This window comes from Hirundo rustica, chromosome 4 (genome assembly GCF_015227805.2).
Source record: "Hirundo rustica isolate bHirRus1 chromosome 4, bHirRus1.pri.v3, whole genome shotgun sequence".
Lineage (NCBI taxonomy): Eukaryota > Metazoa > Chordata > Aves > Passeriformes > Hirundinidae > Hirundo > Hirundo rustica.
This window is the reverse complement of record NC_053453.1, coordinates 69,934,204-69,949,743: the sequence shown is the minus strand read 5'-3', so window position 1 is coordinate 69,949,743 and position 15,540 is coordinate 69,934,204. Positions and strand designations below refer to the sequence as shown.

General features: G+C 36.4%; 1 protein-coding gene across 32 annotated transcripts in view; it reads left to right on the top strand.

The window, feature by feature from the left end:
• The window catches only part of C2CD5 (C2 calcium dependent domain containing 5), a 56,499-nt gene that overhangs the window by 10,030 nt on the left and 30,929 nt on the right, over window positions 1-15,540 (top strand). For 10 of the 32 annotated variants that reach the window (XM_040061028.2, XM_040061025.2, XM_058420477.1 and 7 more), the window contains exons 7-9: window positions 2,455-2,606; window positions 7,771-7,856; window positions 13,045-13,153. In XM_040061028.2, coding sequence (XP_039916962.1) covers window positions 2,455-2,606; window positions 7,771-7,856; window positions 13,045-13,153 — 347 coding nt within the window. Of the gene's footprint in view, window positions 1-1,339; window positions 1,465-2,454; window positions 2,607-5,455; window positions 5,651-7,770; window positions 7,857-8,758; window positions 8,792-13,044; window positions 13,154-14,887; window positions 14,954-15,540 lie in introns of all 32 variants that reach the window. The other 22 variants (XM_040061004.2, XM_040061010.2, XM_058420472.1 and 19 more) reach the window with 8 other exon arrangements.

Here is a 15,540-nt window from a genome sequence, read left to right as displayed (position 1 = left end):
GTTTTTCTTTTGTAGTTTTATTTGTCTGCAACCCAGTTTTATATTCCACAATTCTGAAATGTTTTAGGTTGGATGACTTGTTATTTCAGTAGAAACTGGAGTGGTAATTCTTACTTAAGATGACTTTCTTTTTATTTATGTAGCAATAGTACTACATATCCTTGGCTTGTGATCCACCAGTTCAACTATAATTAGTTCTGCTTCAATGCTGTGTTTGTGCAATGAGCATTTTTGTGAGGACCTCTCACAAATGTACCTTTGGTTCAAGTTTATGTTTATGAGCATATAAGAGAAGATAAATTTTGAATTCTGATGGTTCTGGCAGTGATTTAGATAATGACCCCAAAGAGGTCTCATCTTTCATTGTGTGCTTTGCTTTTTACCGTTGTAAGACAGGTAGACAGCGAACTTGCACAGAAATCCTTTTACAATGAGAAGTAGAATTTTGTGATTTTTGTCATACGTTTTGCAGCACCAAACGGTTTGAATGCAATATTTTGATACGCATACAAATTAATAGAAATATACTTGATGTTTTCTTCCTACTGTTGTTACTTTTTTGCGTGGATAAATTATATATTTTCTGATTGGTAGAGCAATCCAGGCAGGAAAAAACTGCACCAAGAAGTGTATTACATATCCTGTGTTTCTAGATGTATTAATTGAAGTAGCCATTTTCATTAACATCACTGCAGTAGAGGTGAGGCGTTTTTGTTGTGCAGGCATCAATTGCTCTGCAAAATTTTGCAAAATATGAACTTACTTTTAAAAATTACTGGTTTGTATTTCACGACATAGCTTGTTTGACTTGTCTTGATTTTAAAAAATTGCCTTTAAAAAGAAATTCCAGATACAGTGCAGCATAGAACAACAGCATGGTGTTTAAAAACAAGAAAAGGTAGACCTGGAAATTATCAACTTAATAAGCACACATAAATAAACCAGTGGCTTTCACTCTGCAGCAAAATGTGGAAATTCCACCTCCCAAATTACCCGTGTTCAACTCGGTGATGGATGTTGTCTCAGTTAAAAAAAGGGAATGTTTCTCTAAGGCAGCAAAATCAACTAATTTGATTCTTCTTATTCTTGGCTTTACTAACATCATGGCCTGTTGCCAAAAATCAATGATGCAGTCACAAGCAAGTGCTTAAGCTCTTCCTTTCCCTCCTTTTGTTTCATCTGGACTCTTGCATGCTAGGAATTGAAATTCTTACGGTCTGCTTTAGAGTAAAGAGATCTCCTCTAGCTAAACTTCCCTGAAACCATTGATAACGTAACTTTGCAACCTGTTTGTATGTATTGTTTTCTTTTCTTCCGCCTTGGCTGCAAACTCTCTCAGGTCTCCGCTGGTTCATCCGCCAAGCCATGGATGCCGCTCGACTCACAACAGCCCAATTCACACTGCTACTGGCTCACGACTTACTCAGAACTTCTCTGTGTCTGTTCCCACTCTCATCTACACTGGTACGAGACTGCTCGCACTCCAAAGCTGGGGAGAGGCAGCCCGCAGGCACAGTGGTCCCAAAGGGCAGGCAGGCAGGCAGTGTAGGCAGGTACCGCCCGTCTCTCTTCCCTCATTTCCTCGTGGAAGCGCCTTCTGTTATCAGGGAAGAAGCACCCGGGGTGCAGCAGCTCAAACGAACGCAGAATAGTTTTCTCGGAGGTGCCTCGGAGTCTCTTCCACAAAGCCACGCTCTTCGCTTTAACGTGCTCTTGCTTCCTGTGAATTAAAGTTAAAAAAAAAAAAAATGAAAACCAAGGTGATGTAACTGGGCAATCTTGATTTGAGCTCACCGTTGCTTTTCAAACCTCATTGGGATACAGTAGGTTTTAACGTGGTTCTAGGAAGGGGCTGTGCCGTTTGTGGAAGAGATGGGTTTAGAGAGCAGGTAAGTCAAGCTGTGCAGAAGTTAACTGTTTGTCAATAGAGGTGTTCCCATAAAGATTCTCCTCTTTGCTCTGTTTTTAGCTGTGGCATGCTGCTGATGCTATAGGATAAGGAAACATCTTTTTTTCTTTTTTTTTTTTTTCTTTTTTTTTTTTTACCTTAAAATGCATACGTGTATATACATAAGCGTTTAAATATGTATAAACACAACTATAATTTGAAATCATTTTTTTCTTTATTAAACTAACTCAAAGCATCGTGTATTTGATCAGATTTCTAAGCCATAAACTTTTTTTTATTATTATTTTGCATATATATACAATTTTTTGTCACATCTCATGCCTTTCATTTGGCTTAATTGTTTCATTGTAGATGACGAGCATCTCTCTGTAGGATGCTGAGAGGGTAAAACAGCATTTCTTTGCCTCTGGCCTCATTCCCAGCCTCGCACCTAAGGAATAGCTGCTGGCCCTGCCCCAATCCCATCCTGGTGTTTGGATCATGCTGCTGTCAGCCAGGTCCTTTGGCACAGGATTACTGAATATGTTTCCACCTTCTTCTGGCAGGATTCCTTTCAATGAAGATCCCAATCCCAATACATATTCATCAGGACCCTCCACCCCTCTGAAAAACCAAACCTATTCCTTTTCACCTTCCAAGTCCTACAGTCGACAGTCCTCTTCTTCTGACACAGATTTGAGTTTGACACCCAAAACTGGTAAGGCACTTCCACCCACTTTTCGTTTAAGTTGTGTTTCTCTTTTTATATTTTCATTCAACCCCTTTTTTTGCTTTTTGGCATTTAAGTTATCAAAATGATGTGAAAATTGGAGACCTGACACAGCACACCTCAAGCTCAAAAGGGTTTTTCTGCAGGGTCAAAATTTCCATCCTGCCTGTATTTCCACTGTCCTGGATAACATGAGAATTACTTTTCGTACCAAAAAACTCTATTCAAGTCAAAATAAAACATCTCCAGAGTATTAAGGGAGTCCTAAGTAATTGCCTTTTTCTTATTTCCTCCATTTCATATCACAGATCATAGGATTGTATTTCTCACCGCAATATGTTAAGGATGGTGTAACTAAAACTACGTAGCCTTCAAGCCTATTGTGTTGTGCCCTAAGCTTACTGCATACATTTATCTAATTTTGAACTCCCTTTTGCAAATTCAAGACTAGAAATGTAACAGCCACTGACTTTTTATTCTCTTGGTATATGGAAATAGCTTTACATACACAGTATACTCTTTCAAAGTAACTTAAATTACATTAGAAGTAATCCAGCCATCTTCAAAAAGCATTTTTCTTTCTCCATTGCTTGATCATAGTTTTTTCAACTTGTTTTTTCCTCCCTCCTTAGTTTTTAGTCTGTGGTTGGAATCATGTCACTAATAATGTCAGCACAACTCAAAGAATTATTGTATGTTTATTTGTCATTATATGACCAATGCTGTGAATTTTGCTGCCACAGGACAGAGTATTTTGTAGAATTGTTTATAGAAATGTGGTTGGTTTTTAAGTTATGTTTTAAATTGTGCTATTTGAAGCTTAGATCATTCTTGGCTCCATCTAATTAGACAATTTTTAAGCATATTAAGGTAGTTAATTAAGCTTTACTTGGTAGCACCCCTTTTTTTCCTAGTTGATAAATTGAATACTTCTTTCAAATGGAGTCACATTAAATATTCCATGCAGTTTATTCCCTAGATGTGTTAAAAATATTCCCAGTTAGGAAGCTGTCTTTCTTAGTTGTGTCATCTCTGTCCCATTTTTAAAATAAACAAGCAAAAAGAAGCACACTTTCTTTTTTTTTTTTTGTCCTTTTTAAAGGATGTCTGTCCTGTGAGTAACCTGTGGTGCTCACTCATTTAAAGGACTTAAAAATATAACTGGATGCTTATCACTTAGTAGCACCCCAAATTCATGTGTTTGGTTCACTGAATATTTGAAAAGCTATTTGTTTTGATCAGATTTTCCATGGTAGAGATCAAGTCATGTAAAAGGATTTAAATGTAACCTAGGTGGTCGTCTTTATAGATGTAAGTGTTGTGAATTTAGGCATGTGGCAACTCACTGTGAATGTGTTAAGGTTTTAAAGCAGCAGCCTTACATATTTCCTGGCAATATTACGTAGGTGGATAAACCTTGTTGTCTTTAGTCAGTTCCTTCAGAACCAAAACAGATTGTGTAATTGGTGCCTCTTATTTGTAGGGATTTTTCAAGTATGTAAAGATAATTTCTGGTATTAAAGCAAACCGTGGGCATTGCTTTGCTTCTTAGCGCTGTCTTTTTGGCAGCTTTTAACTCTGTTACTGAAACTTGTCCATAGAGGATTTGCTAGTTACATTTAAAAAATCCGTATATTGTTATGACAAACTCAATTTTGAATCTTAATAGATTAAAAGGGCAATATCTCACCATTAATTTGTTTTACCCAAAATTTGATGATAGGCAGAAGACACTTCCATAAGATACTAAATTCAGTATGTTGCTCTTAGCAATTACTGTATATGTTTAGACGTCTGTTTTCATTTCCTGAGGCTGTTACCAAGTTCAGATATCTCAGTGTGTAAGTTGGTGGTCTTAGTAGTTAGACAAAGTTAAAGAAATGCTGACTTCTCATGTGTCACATCAATCAGTATCAAAATTGAGATGCCCCTTACTCAGATTGGTTGATGATGTGAAAAAAGAAGTATTTTTCTGTTATTTCTGCAGTATATTATATTCTTCTTTATTTCTCAGTCAGCAGTTAGTGTGCTGACATGTCTGAGATGGAGATTGATCTGGAGAAGCAGTGCAGATACCACAATTTCCCAATATGAGTAACAAAACACTGGAGGTTGAAACTTGGATCTGCTTAATCAGCTAATTTTCAATAGTTCCAAATCTGGAGAATATTACCTTATTGTCTTCTGTGAAATACAATTGTGTTACCCATTCTGGTCTCTGAATACATTTGCTGAGTTTGGGTTTGAAGTTACAATTCTGGGAGTAGGGATGTATTTTATGCCACTGCAAATTAACAGAATCAGACTGACAAAAAGCATGGTGTCTTTTAATCAGATAATACATTCTGATGTGCCATAGCATATGTTTGGAGGAAATGGAGAAGGTGGGAACTCCTTATCTTGGTGGGAACTTAAAATTCTACAAGATTTATTGCTCCAGAAAATCGTAAAACAAATCCACGACCTCTTTGGAAAAATAACCTTATCTACCGAGATAATGGAAGTGATCAGATTAAGTGTGTGCAAAGACTCTGTTGTTTGGGTTTTACTCCATATTATTTGCTCTTAAATTTTGTTTGACATTTAAAATGTTAAATTACCGTGTCTCTAAAAATTCCTTTCAAAATAAAGTTAAGTCATAATTTTTAAAAACACGCTTCTCATGCACGTTGTGGAGCTGTATTGTCATTCCATTTCTTTGTATGTCGAGAAATAATTTGCAGTGAGTGTTGATTCATTGAGAGAAAAGAAAAAAATGCTTCATTTTGATTTCTTTTGTCCGTTTCTTTAGTCATCTTCTGAATCTACATCTTTGTCTCTATTACTTTCCTCCACAGCACCTTCCCCACAGGGACCTAGGATTTTCCTGTTTCCCAGCTCCCCTACACTCTCTTGTGATTCCCCACATCTTAAAAAGTCCTGTCTCCTCCTCTCGGGGTCTAGCATTAAACCTCTACACTCTAGCCATGTCAGCCCAGTTGTTCTGAGGAAAAGTGTTTCTTTCACTGAAGAGCTGCTTCTGGCTGCTTCTGGTAGGATCTATCTATTATGGCCTTTTAAACAAACTTTGAAGGGAATGTTGTTATTTTATTAACACACAGATGCTTCTATATAACCCTGGGTTTGCTCAGTTAGCCTCTGAAAACTGCTGGCTACATGACTATCCATTCCATCTCTCACCTCTGCCCCAGAAGCTTGAAACACCTTCAGAACTTCTTAGAGGATTTGAAGCAATGTCATTTATGCTACAGAATTTCTTCTTTACCCTTGCAAAATATCCTTTGGTAATTGGACCGAAATAATTTACTTTATTTGTAATCCCACCCATTCTCTTCACTTTGTTGTTACTGCATTTTGCATGGAGCAAATGCTCGTTGCGCTTGCTCGTGAATTCATTCATGATTTGCTTGAAATAATGGTTATCAGATGCAACCAACTCTGCTTTTTAATTTAAACTTTTAAACAAAGCCCATGCTTTTTATTTTTACTGCCCACTTTTTCATTTCACTGACATGGATTATTTTCGTAGATTTCAATTAAATCGTTGATATTACTGCGCTTTTTTTGTAGAAACTCTTTTGGTTAGTTTGTATTTTTTGAGTTTGTTTCATGTGTAGTATTTATGCTATGTTTGTCTGTATTTAATATTGTATAGTCCCTGACAACGATGTTTAGAATCAGTGCTAAATAGTAAAAACAATTTAATCTTGTTTAATGGGACTATACAGATACTAATATTTTTGTTTCCTTATCCAAGAACAGCTAAAAATACTCCTTGAGAATTGTAGTGGTTTTATATCTAATTAAATGGTAATGATAGCTTAGTAACTCTTGAAAATGAATGAATTTAGGAATGAATTTACATACATTTTTAAGTCTGGTGTTATTTCTAGATCTCCCAGTCTTTGGTTAAAACAAATAACTGCACTTGGATGTATATTTACAGTCTTGTACATCTTTATCAGATGTTTGATCAGAAGAAAGAGGAAAGTAGCAAGGAATTACTATGTTGAATTAGTTACAAATTCTGGCAGAGGAAATCTTGGCTTCATTTCTAACTGTTTGCACCATGGTGTTTTTATTTCATCCTGCTTCTGACACCTTTTTGTTCTTTAAGCTCTGCTTCCCTCTACTACGTAGGGGTTTATTTTTGCTTTGTCACATTAGCCCTGATGGCTTTAGATACAAGGAACAGCAATGATAATGTGCTTTTAGGCATGACATATTACCAAGAAAATCTGATTCACTAGCATTGTGTTTACTTTAGGAGAAACACAATCTTGGTATGTGTTTACTTCAGTGATTTTTAACCACAGAGCCCGTAATTTACTGTCAGACACATAACCTGCATCTCCACACGCTCTCTTGAGGGGACATGTCCTTGACAGCAAATAATTCAACAGCAGAGATGTCAGTGAACCTGATAAACCTTCTCTGCACAAGGTCTCCTGTGGTCAGGGGGTAAGGCTGGAGGTACAAATCTGAAAGAAGGAAAGAGAGAATTACCATGTGATGCAAAATCGGGAGTTTATCTCATGTTCATTTACAGATACTCTGCAGGTTATGTGTGTGCAAATACAGTAATCAAATAAGTGTAGTTTTAAATGCTGAGCAGTAGTAGCCCTTAGCTTATTTGATGATGAGTATTTCATAGTGTAAAATATACTGTAATAACATTAGTGAGAGATACGCAACTACAGAGTAGTCTGACAGAGACTTTTTGATTAGGGCAGATAATCCGCTTATGTAAAAACATGTGAAAAGTAGATCTGTATTTAAATCATAGGCAAAAAAAGTCATAACAAGAAAATAAAAGAAGCTAAATGTCATAGGAAGGAATTTTAAACACACATCTTTAAGTTTTTATATTTTAAAGTTAATTTTAATTCATGTTGGCAGCAGGAAAAAAATCTTAGATCGGGGGGGTTGTTCAAATACTATGAAATCACTGCTAGTCGTATGATGAGGAAAACCTAGAACAACCCTCAAATCAGAAATTATTTTTGATGCTTTTTTTTTTCCTTAAAAATTAAAATTGTGGGGATAATTTGACTGTTTTAAATGACTCATTTTTATCTATTTCGAAATCACCCTTTGATTACAAATTATAATATATGTTTCTTTAAATGTCATTTGTACTGATACTCTTCAGGAATGGGCAGTGGGAGTGCTGGAAAAGAAGGGGGGCCATTTAAAACTCTTTTAAGACAACAGACTCAGTCAGCTCTGGAACAAAGGGTAAGGCATTTTATACTTCCATTTCCGGTCTACTGAAGTGAAAATTTGTCTTGTAGTGAGTTAAATGTTTGCTGTTACTTTCTGTTTGAAAAAGTGTAATTTTAGGTCTGAACTTGCTACAGGTGTTGACTGTTTAATAGCCCTTTTATACACAAATAATTTAAATGTTAATTTATTGCTGCAGCATTAGGAAAAGTGGAGCAGTTAACTGTGCACAGCACTCAAGTAATTCCAGTGGTATTAAGAAGTTACAGGAGAAATTACTGTTGTGTGCTCTCTGTAAGGTACTGATGCATGTTAAGTTTCATACTTGAGTAAACACATGATGATAAAGTTTTTACAGAAACCAAATTCAGAAACACTACTATAGCTTTGAACAAGTTGAAAATCCCCTTTGGAATTGGGAGAAGTTTCAGTTTTTGGGGATTGAGTTGATACTTTGAGCCCCATTTTGTGGAGTAGCAGGTAGCCTTTGATTGGGAACTTGAACCTGAACTACTTGCCAAGCAGTAAAAAAAAAACATTTACAGATTAAATTTTTTCCTCTATAGGACTAAAAATACCATCTCTTACTATGCTGAATAGACTATATGATGAAAATAGTGTTTTTAAATAATTGTTTACATTTGGAATGAGTTAATTGCAACTTTTTTTAAATGAAATATATACTGCTTTGATCAAAATGTTGATAACGAGGTGTCTTGAAGGAAGAAACGTGAGTATATCCCTACTCAGAAATAAATTTAATTGCCATTTCCGACTACCTAAACTAGTGACATTGAAGCATATATGTTAGCTGGGGGGAAAAAAAATCACTTGCATCTGTGAAATATAAGTGCCCAGCTGCTCTTTTGAGTAAGTGGATGATTCTCTTCTCATTTCTTGTGTTATCCATGGCTAAGGGAGGATCGCCTCATAGGTTCTGTAGAAGGCGGGTATGTTCAAAAACACTGCGTGACTCTTTCTAGCCCTTTCTCCTTGTATTGGGGATTTCAAAAGCATTGCCCGAAATATAGACTTGTTTGTTTGTTTGTTTTGGTGAGGCTTTGCAGATTTCTTTGTAAGTTTTTAATGCAGAAATGTTTTAATTTGTTGTTTTTAAGAGCATTTTTTTTAGATCGCTGTATTTTGCATGTTGATGCATTTCAGTTAAATTTTAATTTAGGTATGATTATAAACCCATGGCTTTTTGCTTTTGATTTTTTTAATTTGGCTGAAGGAATGCTTTTTTCTGTTTACCTTTGATTTTGCTAGCATTTCAGGCATTCCATGGCTGATCTTTTTATTTCCTTAGGAAGCTTTTTAAAGACAATAAAAATGTAAATTAAGAGCCCTTAATGTATTTTTAGAGCTTGAATTATTTGCACATTATTTTGATAAGGTCTGAGTATTGTCTAGTAGAAAAAAAATACTGTAAAATTGGATGGAGATGTGTTGAATCTCTTATTGATGAGGATTGTGATGTAGCAGCAAAGCATATGGACAGTTAATAAAAAATATGTTCATTCTCTCTTCTGAAAATTTCATATTGGATGTGGTTTTGCTATGATGTTACCTTTAAATGGAGTTAACTAGAATGAATAACATCTGTAAGTTATTTTGTCTGTTTTAATATTACACACCTAAACAGTGCACTCTATTTGTCTGGATTACGTCAGGTAGCAAGTATTTGGGAAAACCAAGAATAAATTCAGTATAATGTGGTTTCATATGTATTAGATATATCATAAAATCCCAGAATATTTGAGTTTAAGGACCTTAATAATAATCTTATTCCAACCACCCTGCCATGGGCAGGGACACATTCATTGAGACCAGGTTGCTCAAATAATTCTTTTTTTTAGTCTTACATTATTTGGGTATGTGGTAATGCTAAGGTACCTTAAAACAAGTTCATTTAGTTGCATGTCTCAACAGCTTTCTCTAACCAAATGTAGTTTTGGTGTATTACTTAAAACACCCTAACTGCAAACTGAACAGAGTTTGTTAGAAGGGTAGTATTCCTCAATTTCTTCCCTGAAAATAAACCTGTAGAAAATACAGCTGTGGAAAACTCATGTGCATGTTACATTGTACATTAATAACTGTTAGCAATTCCCTGGGCACCTGTACATAGCAAGAGTAACTGTAGCACAGCTGTCTTTCTGTGTATTTTTAACAAAAAAAATACATGCTGTATTTCCATCAGCAGGAAAATTTGAGGTTATCTTACTCTTAAAAAGAATTACCCAAGGTTTTTGTAGAAATGGCCAAAAGTTGCTCTCAGTGGTATTCCATGTCTCTCACGTCCACTTGGACAAATCCTGTTTTCTTCCTGTTTTTACATTCTGCAAGTGCTTGAGAGATCTTTCCTGCTGCCTTTTCAGAATGGGGATCTGTTGGCCTTCGTCTCTGAAGGGCACAGCAGGAAATCTCTGTGTTGGAGTGCAGTTCTGTCTTTGGCTGAAATCCTGACTTGAGCATCTTTCCTTCCCAGTGATTTCTTATCCACCCATCCCCTCACTTCAGGTCAAGGAAATCTGTGAGGCTGTTTGGCCACCTTGTGAGATGGCGCAGTAAATGTGCTTGAAATAAAAATAATTAACGGGGAAATGAGCAATATCTTAATGTGCACCAGTTCCCTGCTGTGCTTTAGCCCCAAATGCTGTGTGAGCATTACCTGAGGGGGTGGTTCAGTGATGGGAATGAGTGAGTGGCTGGAAGGGAATCAGAGAGCTGCTTCAGCTGGCACTTACACCAAAGGGGGTGTGTGTCTGTAGCCCTGTTCCATGTCCTGCTTCATTGTCTTGTGTGTCTTTGGATGAAATGTACTTAAAAAAGAAGAGCACTAGCAATACGTGTTCGTGTATCCGCATTTTTAAACATTGTATTGCTTGAGGATTTGACTGTAACCTTATCAGGCTTCCCCCAAACACCAGCTATAAAATCTCTGTGTAGTTGTGAGGATTAAAAGTGACAGTTCTTTCACGGTCCATGCAACCAACGACTGTGTAGTGGAATAGTAAATTGGTAAAATGATTGACCGTCTTCAGTGGCAGCTTGGAAATCATCCTGGTTTGGCATATACTGAAATACTTTGTGGTTGCATCACCTTGATGCAAAGGAGTCCTTTGCAAATTGCAGTAATTTATAATTACTTTATTGTAATTTATAATATGGGAACTACATCTGTTTTCCCTGAAATAACTGTAGATTTATCATTTTGAACTATTACAGTTTACAACATGAAATTGAGGCTGGAACTTGTGTTTGAGCAATATAATAATAAAATTTTAAAAAATTCTGAATGAGATGACAAAAAAGTCTTCATATGAAGTGATGGAGCTCCATCTGAGCCACAATGAATGAGAGCTTGGTAATGGAATTGTGTCCAAATGGTTCAGTGATTCTGTGGCCCAGATTTGTCTGTGGCTCAAGTTAACTGATAGAACACTTTATTTTATCATGTATCATCATTCAAGCTTGGGAGTATTGATATATTTCTTGAGATAAAACCATGTTATTATTTGAGGTTTTACTCCTGGTTTCTAGTGTAGGGAATCAGGCAAACTGAAAGTCTGACCATGTTAAAATTACCTGCAGTATAGAGTCTTATGGAAAGGAACAGAAAGTGGAAAAACTTCTGAATTTCCATGAGCACGGAGTATTGTTTACTTTGTTCGCTCCATACTGCTTCAGCACAGTGTAAATGTGAGTGGAATTTCATATAGGTGACACATTCAGAAAACTTCTTTATTGATTTCTTCAGTCCAAGGGAAGCAAGGATTTTGGCTATTCTGGTAACCTCCAAAGCACTTTGCAATCTGTTAGAACCTTCTAGGGGAATCTTTACTGTATCCTTCTCTAGAATCCATCACTGCTCCTGAAAACCCATCAGTCAAACGGGTTTGCAGAATCCCGGGGTGAAATCTTCCTGCTCTTTAATTGCATCATAAGGCAAAACGACGGGGTTTGGGTTTGGGGATTGTTTTTCTTTTTCTTCTGGTTATTGATGCTATGGTTGCTGTTTTCAAAGTTTGCCTCTTCATTTTGAAAGTTTAAGCCAAATGAAAATCCAGAAAACTTGAGTTTTGTAGGACCTTTTCAAAGTTTTAAGAGTTCCTATAACAAGCGTGGTAAGAATCCCGAAGTATGAATTTTTAAACCTACATTGGGCTTTAGTTTAAGATGACTTTTCATGCCATGTATTGCTGGAAGAACCTGATCCTCGCTGTGCAGCATGTGTGCTGTTCAGGTAGAAGCTCAGTTGAATTGTACTGTTTGCAAGTATGTGAGAAAGGAATCTATCCTGTACTTTCTCTCATATAAAAATAAGTTGTTTATTCCATTTAGTCAGTTACAATTATACAAGACACGATTGCATGATTCTTTTTTTTCCTGCATTTAGAATTGCTGAACATGAATTATTGCCTTTCCCCCATAAGTGTGCTATTATATATATATTAGACATATCACAGAACGTTTCTGGAGAAATTAAAATCTAAGTTTGGGCTCCGCTTCTTTGATTATGACTTTTATTTCGTCATACATGTCTTGAAAAATTGCTGTTATTACTTTGCCTCTTTTATGAATCAAAAGCTGGAGTAGTTGCTGAAACTTGAACTCTTCATTTTACTTATGATCTTGAAGTAAAATACCTTAGTTTAAGAACTTAGAGTTGTGTTTCAAGACCTATGTTTTATTTTAAAAGGTGGATATTTACTTGTTATATTTAGAGCTCACAGAGCAGTCCTTTGATACTTTTTGGATATGTTTTCCTGTAATAAGACGTTCCTCATTCTGGCAAGACTCCAGTTTGTTTCACCCTGTGCTTCAGAATCAAACTGCAGTCAGTTGTAACAAGAACACCTAAAAATGGAGATAAAAACATTTTTTAATCAGCTAATGCAAGAAGAATTCTGGTGATTAGCAGCATGGTAAAAGTGGATCAATAGAGGTTTTGATCATTTATCACCGAGAAACAACTCTGTGGGGGAAAAGTATTCTTTCACTGTGTAAAACCTCTGCTTTCCTGGTACAATGGGTCCGCGAGGACACGTGCTTCTGAAGTGCTCAGTGAGCCTGAAGGACACGTCTGGCCCAGTGTAACAGCTTTGCCTGTGTTTCAGGGGAGTGCTCCATTCGTTGCATGTTACCTGGCACTCTGGTTGGTCAGCAGGCACTGACTGGTTGTTTTTAATCGTGGCAGGAATTCCCATTTTTCACCTTGACGACCTTCCCGCCAGGCTTTCTCGTCCACGTTGGGGGTGTTGTCAGTGCTCGCTCGGTGAAGCTCCTGGATCGCATCCACAATCCCGGTACGTCAGCACAGGAAGGATTTCCTTGCACAAGGCTGTCCCCTAACTTTTATACCATACCTTGAGTAGATACAGATCTCTTCTAGCAGTGTTTATCAAAAGCAGTGTGTTTCAGATAATCGTTTAAGCTTGAAAAGTAAGGTACTCAAAGGTTATGGTTTTTAGTGAGAAACGTTGCAGCAAATTAAAGTAGTAATAAAAATACTTTGAATCAGTCAGTTTGCGCTGAAAACTAGCTTTGAGTTATTGAGGGGTTAATGAATTTTTTTGCCACTTTTTGTGATTAAAACCTGATGCAAGTTTTCCATTCAAACAATGAGATTAAATGCTTGATCTTAACTACGAATATTTTCCCGTTTTCAGCTCCTTGAAATCCTTAAGGGCTAATGGCTACAATTTAGCTCACAACATGGTTTTTAACTTTTCCAGCTTTGTTTCTGTTCTTAAAAACCTCTACTGAACAGTCCTTCAAGATTTTTATTTATTATTTTCCTGGGAACCCCAATATGAGAACATGTGTTTTGCATGTCCTAGATCTAATGTTAGAACTGAGTGACTTTTGACTCTGAAGACTTGGTTGGTTTAGTCACTGAGGCCAGATAAGGAGTGCTTTGCAAAAAGTTGGAGTTGACAGTGCACTTAAAAATGCAGAGGAGAGTAAAAATATCACCTGTTGTGGTTTTGCATGCACTAGTCAGGAGTAATAAAAGGAAGTTTATGCAAATACATCCTTAAAAACAAGTACAAAAAAGGAATCTTTTCCTTTTCTTCCTCTAGCCCAAGGCAAGCAATTCTCCAGGCAGGTAGATGAGATTGTTGCTGATCTAAAGATTCACTAAACTGGCAACATGAAATTAAATCCAAGACTTAATTTGAATTAGATCCTTCTGCTTTAAGGGATTTTTTTCAAGTATATTAGTTCACAATGTACACAAAGATCTATTTACACAGTGAAAAGACGATTAAAAGAAATGCCAAAGTATAATTAATGTGTGAGTCTTTCTTTGCCACAAAGTTATTTTAGGATTCTGTATTTTCAACAGCTTTCTGATACAGGTCTGTTATGTGGAAAATTGACTGATAGATGTAAGACAGAATGGAAAAAAAATCAATTTCACTCAGAAGTTTAAAAAACTAATTGCTTGCATTATGCAATCCTTCATTTTTACCAGCTGACTGGAAGCAGTATAAGACATAAGGCAAAATAGAGATGTATGTTTGCACAGCTGCAGTGAGACTTGCACATTGCTCCTGACAAGTGCATGTAAAATGCATGATCCTTGGAACTCCTGTTGCAAAATAGTGGGAACAAAAGGGGGAATGAAGGCACATGGCTGTGGGAGGGAAGGTGGAGAAGTAGAAAAGTGCTCTGATACAGTTATGATCGTGAAGCGTTTGAGTCAAGTAAGTCTGTAAGATATTAAAGAAAGCAAATGAAGTGGCAAGTTAATGAATCAGGAGAACATGGGAGAGGAGAGAACATTTGAAGGTGGATTAAGAACGTGCCAGTAAGACGAAATTGCCATATACTGTCCACTTTGGTCACCTAGTGCCAGATTGCTATAGCATGCTCCTTTTTCCCTTTCTATTTCAGCCTCTTATTAACTCTGCTGTCTGTGTCTTTCCAGTTCCTGTGGAGTGGTGTTGTCAATTGTGTTCTTGTTGGTAGTTTTTTTTTTTTTTTCACTATTCTGCTTCTATAACTGATCTACTAATTTGCTGTTTTGAACTCAGCCTTTGTCGGAATTATGGGTAACACAAGATCATACAAACTGCTAGACTGGAATAGTTTCAATTCAGGTATTTTATTAGTCATTCAGTACTACATATGCTGACAGAAATTATGGCAGCTCAGTGAAGTTACTAGAAATGCTCTAGGATATTTAGGTTAATGCTTCAAATTTAAATCTGTTGAATCATCAAATGCCTAAATGTCACGTTTTCATGTTGTTAAAGACTTTCTTTAAAATTACAAACCATCGTTTTAGTATAAAATAGTATTGCTAAGAATAATTTAATATCAATCTGGAAAGCTGGATGTTCAGATGTTTATTTAGTAGTCACTTTCAGCTCAGCATCCATGAAGGAAGTAATTTAGGGAAAGAGAATGGATTCTTCCTTACACAGTTGGGATCATGTCAGGTGTGATTTATTTTTTGTTTGGTTTGGGGTTTTTGTTTGTAATGGGGTTTTGGGTTTTATTTGTATTGGTTTGATTTGGGGGGACTGTTGGTTGGGTTTCTTTTGTTTTGCATGGGCTTGCACTTTAAAGGCTTTCCTCCTGTTAATTTCAGGAAATTGATGAATGTGTTTGTTCTTAATAATAGCTCTAAAATAACAAATGTATTACGGGTAATAATAGATACAAAAATTGTCCAAAGTAGAGA